This window comes from Pieris brassicae, chromosome 6, assembly GCF_905147105.1.
Source record: "Pieris brassicae chromosome 6, ilPieBrab1.1, whole genome shotgun sequence".
NCBI lineage: Eukaryota > Metazoa > Arthropoda > Insecta > Lepidoptera > Pieridae > Pieris > Pieris brassicae.
The window spans coordinates 18748678-18760992 of record NC_059670.1 but is presented as its reverse complement, the minus strand read 5'-3'; the positions used below and the strand labels follow the sequence as shown (position 1 = coordinate 18760992).

General features: G+C 33.3%; 2 protein-coding genes across 2 annotated transcripts; both read left to right on the top strand.

Moving 5' to 3' along the window:
- Positions 1-2040: 2040 nt before the first annotated feature.
- Positions 2041-3376, top strand: LOC123710653 (serine protease inhibitor dipetalogastin-like). Its single transcript, XM_045662689.1, has 2 exons — positions 2041-2178; positions 2250-3376. The coding sequence occupies exons 1-2, from the start codon at positions 2121-2123 to the stop codon at positions 3374-3376; spliced, it is 1185 nt and encodes a 394-aa protein (XP_045518645.1). The 5' UTR covers positions 2041-2120.
- Positions 3377-4599: 1223 nt separating this feature from the next.
- On the top strand, positions 4600-12224 carry LOC123711168 (trypsin-4-like). The gene is made up of 5 exons (XM_045663615.1): positions 4600-4956; positions 5481-5628; positions 9442-9694; positions 10216-10368; positions 10697-12224. Exons 1-5 carry the CDS (start codon positions 4755-4757, stop codon positions 10871-10873), a joined length of 933 nt encoding a protein of 310 aa, XP_045519571.1. The 5' UTR covers positions 4600-4754; the 3' UTR covers positions 10874-12224.
- Positions 12225-12315: the final 91 nt, after the last annotated feature.

Below are 12315 nucleotides of genomic sequence, written 5' to 3'. Positions count from 1 at the left end.
AAAAAGTCTCTGGACACAATGGCAGGGGAGTAGAGAAGTAAAAATAATAAAAAAACTGTTTAAAGCTTGAAGAAGAGATTTTTAAGACATGTGAGTATAAGTGCGGGAGCATTTGTAACTACATGTTAGGTCTCAGGAGAAGCTCCAACTCTGCGTAAAGTGTGTTCATAATCCAGACCTTTAACCGTTTAGATTGTGGTCGGTGAGCGGGTATATAGCAGCCTATTGCGACTATCTAAAAACTTATTCCAGCGCACTGATTTTTGTTCTTATTGTAACTGTAATTTTCACTAGTATGTCACAATTTTAATAAAATAAATAGAACCAGAATATAAACATTTTAAAGGCCTTTAGTCAACATGTAACTAAAGAATTTATCTGAGAAAATAATTAATACCAAAACTCTTTATTTAGTTACGAATACAGCTAGTAAGGCTGGCTTTCTCTCGAGCGCCTTTGCAAGAATTTTAGGAATTTTAATAGCATGTTAGCAATTAACAATTTATTAGTAGTTAATTTTCGTTAACAATAGAATAGTAAAAATAAATTTTCGAAAATTAAAGGATTCCCCTGATTCAGGAACACACAAGTGTGCGGGTTCCGCGCGATATAATAATTAATTTAGAGAATTCATTACCTACCTTAAAAAGTTTCTAGAATAGATCGCTCGCTTTACGTAGAATCTACCCTCTTACATGTAAAAACTAAATTAGTATAGAAACAGAAATAGAAAAAGGGCAATATTTATCTAAAAAACTCTTTTGACAGAGTACTTTAATTAAAATTTATAATCACATTTAGTCGGGTACTAAAATAGACTGTAGGAATACTGGTACACATTGGAGGTCCGGTGTTTAACTCCTGGCGAAAATCATTTAGGTTTCAAGGTATAGAGGGTTGATATACATGTCAAGTTAATATGCCACTTGCGATTGGCGATAAGAGATTAGACATCGTGGCTGACATTGACTAATCTACGGTTAGTGAGAACTTTGAGGTTGTAGCTTTGATTCTCGGTAAATAATTATTTGACCTAGAAGGCAAAGAGGAGTACATGCAGTGAATGTATATATAAATTAATAAGTAATTTCTATAATAAACAATTGACAGGCAGCAAAAAAATTACTCTTATCAACAACTCATCAATAATTCTAAAAAAATATTCATAAAATATACAAAAATCTCCGAGTGTGCATTCAATTTCAGAAAAGCAATGCAAAGTATATTATGGTCGCGTAAATATACATTTACATAATAAATATACATGGTATGTACCGCTGAGCCCAGAGCTGGCTTTAATAAGTCTCGCAATACTGTGAGGGAATGCTCCCAGTCTGAACGCTCACACACACTATTTAATTTTCTATTTAACAAGTTTTATTATTATTATTACTACGTAGGTTAAGCATATTGTAAATACTATGTGTGGTTGGAAATAATTTATAATATTTAAAATTTCCATAATATAAATATATAATAATAAAAAAAATATATTTAAAAATACAATAAAGGCTTAAACAGAGATTTTTAACGATTGGTTACCCTTTATATAGAAAGTCTTCAATATGACTTTTTAAATTTCTTCATCAATCCAACTTGATTGCAATCAAACTAGATAGAATTAGTTATAAACTAAACCCAATTAACTGAACAATCGATAATTATAAGTTGAAGTAGAATATTATAATGTTCAGTACTGAGCCCCTTAACTCGCTTGTAGCTGCAATTAATCTACAAATTACCTCCACAACCAGTTTCACATGACACAGTTAAATATATTGTAAATTAAAAGAGATAAGTACGTTAATAGATAATTGCGTATGTTTTGTTTGACTGTCTATGCACTGTACTAAAATTAACAAGAATTTGTTACTTCCGCCCCTATACAATTATTGTATAACATTAAAGATCACCACATAGTAATGTATAGGACATTTAAAATTTAGCAAAAAAAACAATATTGATATATATATATATGTTACATGAGCAATGTATGCCATCGCAACGTTAATGCATCAATCGAAGCTATCCGTATAAAGTGGAAATACATCGCAATCACTTTTATTGTCAGCATTAATTAGCGACATTTAAATAATTAGATCATTTGTTTCGTATATAAAATGAATTTACGACAGTTTAATGATATTGGAATAGCAAGAATCATGTCCAAACACAACTGTAAGTATAAAAATATTATATGGGGGATTGAGCTATACTTTCTAGAACTGTTTCTATGTTAATTGTTCCAGGTATTGTTTTATTGGTATTCATGCATAGTGTATCTACCCTGGCAAATACACAGAAGGTAACTCAACCTTTGCTGGTGTGTCCCTGTGAATACAACTATAACCCCGTCTGTGGATCTGATGGCATCACCTACATAAACGAATGTGTGTTTAATTGCACCAGCAATCGTAGTAATCAGGATGGACAAGGGCTCATATATAAAGCAAATAACGGGGAATGTAAAACCTGCATCTGTCAAAATTTCAACCTTCCCGTCTGCACCATGGAAGGGCTCACCTTTCCGAATGAATGTGAACTAGCTTGTGAAAATTATAAACGTATTGATGCAGGTCAGTCATACTATAATCTAGCCTACAGAGCTGGCTGCATTGGCCCGTCAACGGGATGTACGGATGTCGCAGCTCCAGTCTGCGGTACAGATAACATCATTTACAGAAACAAATGTGTTCTTGAAACTGCTAACTCAATAAGCTTAAAACGAAAAGGACCTTCAATCCAAATAAAAAACAACGGGCCCTGTCTGGAAAGCTGTTCATGCCCGCTTGAACATCAACCGGTATGCGGAAGCAACGGATATTACTACGAGAATATCTGTTACCTAACCTGTCAAAATAAACTAAATTACTGCTCCAAGCACCCAGCAATTTCGCCAGCCCCGAAAAGCGTTTGCGAGGCATGCTATTGTAACGACATCAATAACCCTGTATGTGGAAGCGATGGTATAAATTACAAGAATCCTTGCGAATTCAACTGTGAATCAAAGCGACGAGGAAACACTCATTTAACCATCACGAAGTATGGAACATGTTCGGGCTGTGGTTGTTCTGATAGCTATATTCCCGTCTGCGGTACAGACCAAAAAACCTACACGAATGAGTGTCAGTTAAAATGTAGCAATAGCAAGAGGGTGGATGGCTATCGGATAAGTGTCTGGCATTCAGGCGAGTGCCAACCGGCCGGATGCACTTGTAACATAACCTGCCCGCCCGAATATGAACCAGTTTGCGGTACAGACGGAAAGTCGTACTGGAACTTATGCTGGTTGAACTGCAACGCCGATTGCAAGGAGAGAAATGAAAATACACGACACACACTGTTTGTCCAAAAACCTGGATCTTGCGTGATATAAAAATTTATATTGTATAAAAATACGTTTAATAGGAAATTAAGCTTGTATTATACAATATAGAGTACAACTGCAAAATAACTATTATTTTCTAAACCTTCATAGTTAATTAACGCTTAACGCGTACGCGAGTTAACACTTGATAAGTTTCTAACAGTAACACGATATGAATATAAAATACAAGCAAAGTTTAAAATAGGAGGTTAACCCGAGCTTCCAGGAAGCGTTACAAAGCGGGCAAAGCTTAGCAGGCACTTGCGTTCCTAGTTAGCGCCTTTGTGACGAGGCCGGGCAAAGAGCGACTCAAGGTAAAATGAGCTGCTATTTTGAAGGCATCCTTAATTTAAAAGTATGTAAAATGTAATATCGTTTGAAATACCCTGGTTTATACAATAGTTAATTTGTAAAGACTTTTAAAATTTCTATTAGTCAATAGTCAATTAATAAAGCAAACTAAATTTTTTAGGTATAACAGTTGTGGAAGGTTGGGTTTTTTGTTTACTTTACGTCATTATATTGGTCATGTTGAAAAAAAAATATTTTTTCTGCTAAATTTTTACCGTCTTGAGTTCTGAAAGTTTTCTAATTTAACAATAGATTAAACGCTAACTTCTGCATATAATGTTTGTATGAAAAATCTTTCAGAGCCATTACCAGTTACGCGCTATATTGAGATTTTTACTAACAAAGTGTTATAGATATAAAAATTACAGATCTTTTGAAAAGTAATTACAAGTCACAGAGGTATTTGACAGACAAACAAAGGCGCTTTCAATAACTGTAACACAATAAAATCTTAAAGTGAATAACATAAATTTCAACAAAAGTTATAGACAAACTCGCCTTGGCCATTTTCAAACCGAGCTTGGTTTCGCAACTTACTCGAATGAAACAAATTTAATTACAGATTGGCGCGTGAATTCTCTAGTACCTGAAAACTTCTTAATTAGATTTAAAAGCGGATTTCCTAAGTTTAAAAATGTCCAAAACAACTCCGGAGGCGATGAAAAACTTCGCACCCTTTCCATTCCCACGAATTAGAATTAGAACCAAAGTAGTAAATTTAAAAAATATACATTTTGTAATATTTAAAACACCCCGTTAAAAATATAGTTAAATCCTGTATTGCTATTAACTCTTTGTAGGCGTTTGTGATTGGATATTTGTAAGTATTCTATAAAACACAAATTGATATTAAAGAAATACAATTTCACGGCTATTTCATTTTATGTTCGGAACGGACGTAAATGTGCAAAACACGTGCTGCGAATCACGTTTACAAAGGACAATGAAATCTTACGACAATTTCATTATTATTGAGTTTTTATAGGGCAAGACATCAAATTATTTGTACGCTGTATAATATGGGGCTATTGGAACAATGAATAAAACTGTATTGTCCATAGTTATATTTGTAATAGCGTCTACGGAAGCTATGTCGCCCCAAACAGTGGATGTCGACTATTCCGAACTTGCGACCGAGGCAGAAAATAATAAAAAACATATCTTAGAGTTTTTAAATCAGACTCAAATACGAGAGCAGTATAGAACAAAATATAATATGTTATTAGATAAAATAACAGGTAAGTTCTTTACATTATTTATGTTACAAACAAAACAGTAAATTATATGACAGTTGATTTTTTCAAAGTTTTGGCAAACGTGTACATATTTAGAATTAATTTAGTTCTTGGCTTAATTTATTAAAGTCATTAGTTAACTGGTTGTAATGATTAATTATATTTGAATGAGTTAAAGAATATTATGTATTAATAAATATGTTTATGTTTATGTGAAATTCATGTCGCACTGCTACAACTCCTTCGAAGCGGCTTGCCTGATTTTTATGACATTTTGTGTATATGTGTCGTCCGTTTGGTAATATTTTTATACCTCTAAGTGATAAAGACCAACACTACTTTCTCCAATGATTCGAAATTAAAAATACATATAATCCTTAATTTTCTTTCTTACCGATATTAGTACTGCATGGCAAAACGTCTAGTATTATTATAAAAATCAGAGATTGAAAATATTCTATGAGAGGGTGTAAGTAAATTTGAAATAGTTTTTTTTACCTAACATAGATTACCGACGGCACTTTCAGGCTCCACCCGGCGTATTGTGTCGGGACGGAACACGTCAATCACAGCAGTGCCGTGGCAGACTTCTATACGGCAAAAAACTCAATTTCTATGTGGAGGTTCGGTCCTTACCGATATTTGGATACTCACAGCTGCACATTGCTTGACAAGGTAAACACGAAAAGCAGAACATACTAGACATATTGGTAGATATGTTTTACGCAGCAGTAAATCAAGAGAGCGTTTTATAACATTTGCTGTAATCTGTGCAAAATATATTGATATATTTTTGATTGCTATTATAATCAATATTAAATAACAATTAACACAAATCTTATATGTAAAATTCTAGATAATTGAATATATATAAAATACGCATTAAGAAACCTAAACTATTTTAAGTAATCCGACTTTTGACTGATTCTAATAAAATTTTATATTCATTTGAATCGGCCATTTTAGTTAACAGGGAAATCACAAATTTCATATATCTTAACTTATGATTACATTTTTGAAGGCACAGTGTTCCTATAATGTGATCGTCTTAGATTATAAGTTTTGAAGAATATGACTTAATAAATAACAAAAATTAAATATAATTAGATATTTGCGTGTGATTTTTGTGCGGCTTTTTCGATTTATCCATCATAATATGGCAATTATAATGAAATAAAGGATTTATTTATTTACAATAATCCTTTTTAGCTAGCTTTTAACTCAGAAATGGAAATTTTAATATTATTAATCGTAAACAAAGGAAACCATATAACGAGATTCATCCCAAAAGATGCTCTATTAAAATAAGCATATTGCGTTGAACCTTTTAGAGGGATTTTCTTACAATAAGGTAGTTCGACGATCTCCCGTGGGATGTCAAGAATATCGCCTATATCTCCGCATAAAGGAATAAAGTATTTGTCAGTTTACAGAGCGAGGAATCCCTGTAGTAAACTCGCGAAAATAAAACAAGTTGTTCTCTGTATTTTGCAACTTGTTTCGCTTTTCACATATTGGGTGTAACGGTTATGGTCTCCTATGAATTCGTGAATTTATTTTGTGGTTTTACGCTGAAAAAATATTCAACGTATCGCGAATAATAATATGAATTATTACTGAAGTTTCTTTCTAGTTTTTTGTTTAAATGGATTTTTTACTAAAGTTTTATTTTTAAATATACGTTGCTGTTTTTATGTTTAATGATAGAACTGGAAACAAACCGCAAACCATCAGAATACTAAGAAACTCGCGGCCTGTCTTTTAAGGAGAAGAACTCTTAAAACATTGGTTCAGCTATGATGGTTTCACATTGTGGCGAAAGTGCCTTAAAATGTGTTTTATTGGAAATTGCATTAAGTTGCTAATAGCAACCTACGGCTACCGGTTATCTAAGGACCTCTTCTTACCATAATATTATTTCTCAATCGGCGTTAGTTAGCTGCGATTGAACGCATGTCTTTCGACTAACTTGCACTTATAGAAAACTGCAACCTATATGAAAGTTATTTCTTAAAATGTGTGTTAAGCAAAACAGTATATTATAAAATAAAATTAATGTCAACACAAATCCAAAATTTGTACGTCAAAAGTACGTAAATGCATCCTAGCTGGATCGACCTCTATCGATAATCCATTGATTTGCTAACAATTGTAATGATTCCTCGAAGCCAATGCAGCAGGATTATATCTGAGCCTGTTGTGATGATGCTTTTTTATGCCCCCTTTGCATTATTGGAAGAAATTGTTTTTGATTGTTTGTTGTTACTCGGTAACCTTAATAAAATAATAAAAATATTCGACTACTACGGGTATATATATCTTAATATAAGAAATACATTAAGTTTGTTATCATATTTAATATTAGTACACTACCTTTGACGGAGCGAAGGCCTCTTCCAAATTCAACCATTTTTCTCTCATCTTAGCTACAATTTTTCAATATTTCCAGGTTTAGGAAGGTGTCCTCTCTTTTTCTTTTTAGTAATTTCAGAAGCTACTGATTTAGATAGATATTTTTTGGTAGTAATAGCCAATTTTTTTTTCAACGAGTTATTTTTAAATGTAGAAAAATGCTAAGATAACGTTACGATAGAATAAATACAAGAATTTCTACAGTTTACTGAAAACATCAAGACAAATAGTGGGAAGCGACAAAATTTGCTATAAGACTAGTAAACTAAAAGTCCGCTTTTAGGTCGCGTACCGAGAATTGCTTCCACGATTTCAATTTATCCTTTCGGCCGATTGTATTTTTTCCGATGCAGAACAGTCACCGTTACAGTGTTTCCCTAACTGTAAACTAAATGTTAACTTACTAATATATTGTACACATAAGTTCTAAGTTAGTATCATTATTACTACCAGCATGCTAAATGCTTAACTCATATCATGGAGTTTCGAGTCCCTTAGAAATTTTGTAATTAGAAAATTAAATGTAAAACAAAATTTGTCTTTACTAAAGTTCCACCTGTCATACCAATTGAATTATTAAGGAATTATACATGTAGATCACAGTTCAAAGCCTTAAAAAAACTTATAAATTAAAAGAGAACCATAATGATCTATTTATTATAGGCATATGAAATTAGTAGAAACTAATTTTGTAATATTTTCTCTTTTAAACGATAACAAACAGTAAAATTTTGAATATCGCTGCCTAAACAAAACAAGATGTATATATTTCTATTGAACGTAGGCGGCTCTTTACGACGGCGTCCCAGAAATTTATAGTCAAATACTTTGAAAACGACACAGCCGTATTGTAGCTAGAACCCCGATAGGAAATATTTCCCGTATTACTGACATAGACCCCTCACTTCGCCGCCCTTCAAATTGATAGAGTTTTTATTTCAATTTCATTTGGGTCCATTGAATTCAGCTTATAAACAAGCGTGTTCGTCCTTAACTTAACATGGCATCCCATAGAGTATCGCTATATCAAACAATTGCGCTATTTAGTACATAATAAAATTCTTGATTTTTATAAATCGTGTAATGTTAGGTTCTAGGCTAGGTTCGGCGGGCGACTCTCAACTTGATGTCGTAGGTTCGATCTCAGGCTGTGCAACAGACTTTCTGAAAAATATGTAACCTAGAACTAAAAGGTGGTAGCGCTACTGGTTATAAATAAAACTGGTTAAATATCTTTTTTACATCTTTGGTAAACTGATTGAATTTCGTATTAGGTTAGGTTACTTGAACGACAAATGCGGCTGTTAGACTGATCAATAACTTAATTGTCTCATAAAACGTTTATGTTCTCTTTGGTTTACGCGTATACTAAACATTTAAATAACAAGCAAACGCAAATAACCGAGACATTTGCTGACTACACGGTTGTAAACGACGTAAGATTATGTATATAATATTTGTATCACTTATAAAGAAATTGTATTTAAGTGTTCACGAACTATGTGCCAGTTCCTATCCTTATTGAGTAAAGAAATTACCGGAGACTATGATTTCTTTTCGAAACATTGATACACGTTTAGCAATCAGAATTTAATTATTATTTTCACCTTGACGGTAGAAATAAATAAACTTCAAGACAAATCACATTTCGCAAATTATGGAAATAAAAAACATGACCTTGACTCGCAGCGATTACGTTTATTTCCAATTAATTAGATTTTAAACAGATGAAACTTCATTGGGTCACTGTTGTGATGGATTTTGTTATATTTGAGAGAAAATAAATTATGTTTCCTTGTCTTCTTAATGCCAAGCATATATTCTCTCGACGTCGTGCTTCTAAGTTTTTTGAGGTTCTGGTTTTCATTGTTAGCCAAACAATAATACTGTGGGTTGATAAGGTCGGGCGGACTCGGGCGTAGAAATGCTTATGTAATGTGAGGTAAATAAGTGACTTAAGAAGTTTATTCTCTGCCTATAACGACACACAAGAACTTATTCTGGCGTATGAAGCGATAGCTATTGAGTTTTTTGTACTTCTAATCGATTCTTTTCTGTTGACATAATTCATTAAAGGAATAATGCCAAAGACCTCTCAGTACGACTGGGATCTTCGTGGAGAACACACGGGGGTGAAATGTATGATGTTAAGGAATCCTACATGCATCCTCATTACGACTCCAAAACCATAATCAACGATGCTGGGCTAGTAAAACTGTACACAACTCTCCGATTTTCGTCGAGAGTCCTGCCTATTCTACTGGCTGCGAGGGACAGTAAACTTCCAGCTAACGAAATGGCAATCGTCTCTGGATGGGGCAATATGAGAGTAAATATTTTATTCTATAGGTAACTAAAATTATATATAATAAAAAAACAATTATACTAAAGATATAGCCTAAGATAAATTCTTATTTACAAAAAGGTTCAAACACAAAAAGAAAAATTCATTAAAAAGTATTTAATGTATTTAGTAATTCGGTTGTGTTGTGCTAACGTGTGAATGTATGTGAGGTTATTTACGTGAGGGTGTGCGTGTGGGGGATGCTCATGATGAGGTAGCGCTATGGATATTCTTAATACTCCTTTTAAGCTTAATCTACGATAGATTAAACAAGTCAAGGCTTAAATATTAGCCGTTGTATGTCCGGGCAGCACAATACAAAATTGAGTTTTTTGTGTTTGATGTTGTGTTTTCTTCAAAAGTTATCATACTAGGATTCTATTTAGGGTCCATAAATTCATAGTGTTGTTTAAGTTTAGTCGCTTTGTGTAATAGGAAAACATATTTATATAAAATACTTAGACTATGTTTGGAATTAATTAAATCAGAACTAAATTACATTTCAGGAAGGTGGACAGAGTGCACAATTCTTGCAATCAGCTAGCATCAGAACAATAGTCATGAAGCTGTGCCGCCAGTCAGAAATAAACCACCGAATTCACACACCGAGCATGTTCTGCGCTGGCTCTTTTACACAATCGTCATCCGATGCATGCAAGGTACGATTTAGATATCTCATAAATTACTCATAACTATTTACTTTTCGACCGGCATCACAACTGCCGAAGAACTGTTTCGATTAGCGGAATATACCCGGCAACTGAGGTTATAAACCATTAGGAAGAGCATTGCATCTGAGAAGGCGTACTTTTATAGCTTTTAGTAGGTTTGGTAATAACTTAATTGAAGATTCAAATCGATTCATATTACCAGACTCTTCTTGTAAGATGCAAAAAAAAATGCCTAGACAAAAAGAGTGTGCATAGACATAAGTATGCACACGTGCATACTCCCACATACACACTTTTCTTTTTTTCTTTCTTTCAGGGTGACAGCGGTGGACCCATAGTATCTGAAGGGTTGCTCATCGGAGCAGTGTCGTGGGGGATTGGATGCGCACGGGGTAACTTCCCTGGGGTTTATACGAGGCTGTCTGATCCTGTCATTTGGGACTGGATCAATGGCCATATAACTAAATCTGACTCTAATGTTAGTATTGAATGACTTGACTTAAAGCTGTATGTCCTCCAAGTGGGACAGAGGGCCGCCAGCATATAAAACCAGCTTGATCGGTCCTGGGCAATTCTCTTAATTTCACTCCACGTCATTGCGGCTTCTTTCGCCTCTGCAATGATGCTTCGTTGCTAGGTCTATTTTGGTCGGCCACGTTTACTTTTGACTTGAGGAATCCAGTCGAGACCTTCTTTGGCAATGTGACTTGGATTCCTCCGGAGCGTATGGCCCACCCATTTTCACTTTCGGTGTTATATATACCTGTCAATTGGCACCTCATTCCTGATGAATAGAGATACTATTGGAACAGAATATTCCAAGGATTTGGCAAAGGCATCGGTTGCTCACCTCACAACAATTCCAGGTCTTCCTGAACTTTGGACTTACTACACCTTCGTCCAAGTCTTTTTTTTAATTTAATGACTTAAGGTGACAGTTTAATATTTAATTGTTATAATTTTTACTGATTTTTGCAACGAAATATATATATATTATAATACGTTACATATGTAACGTACTTATTTACGCGTCAATGTTGATAAAATTAATGCAGTAAGAAAGTCGGTGTTATAGTTGAAGCAAGTCTATTAAAAACTAGACTTTTTTATATCATTTCTGTATATTTTTAATTTAATTAAAATTACCATACAAACCTACGCTTACTAAGTGAGTATACTCACTAAACGTAATCAAAATTATAAAATTACGATGAACGCAATTGGAAGGGATAAAAGTGTATAATTTTATCCTCTATTTATATTGTATAATTTCTCTGTTTGTAAATAGGTTAATATAATTATTTCCCGGTTAATTTATGTTCACGTGTCATGTTTGTAAACAAATATTTATTGATTTCCTACATTACAGATTTAAAGAGCTAACAGCTCAGTAAAAGTAGTTATAGCTTAGCAGGATTACCACATAACTTTAGCAATTCCGTCGTTGAACGTGATTCCAATATCGAGTTATCTATTCGCGATTTCAACTTCGCGTTGTTGAAAGAATTCTGGCCATTTTCGTCATTGATGATGATTAATATCGGCTTTTCAGAGTAGCCCTGAATTTGTAGTTTAATGAAATCAATATTTATTTCAAATTAGTAGTAATGTAGTATACAAATTTGTGACCTCTTAAAACGTCTACGAATAAGGTTAATGTAAAAGGAGGTTTTAATAAAAATCATAAGTCATCATTCATTTATTTATAGGTGCGTTACAACATACAGTTAAATAATATTGTGCGAATATTAACAACCACATAAACATAGAATAAAAAGTAGTGTAAACAATTCAACTGTAATCAATAACATAACCCTTCTAGAATATATAACTACAGACCGAAATTAACAACATTTATTTTGGCAAATTAAAACATAATTATAGCACCTTTTAAAAACTTAATTTAAATGCCTAGTAGTTCCGTCATTATATATC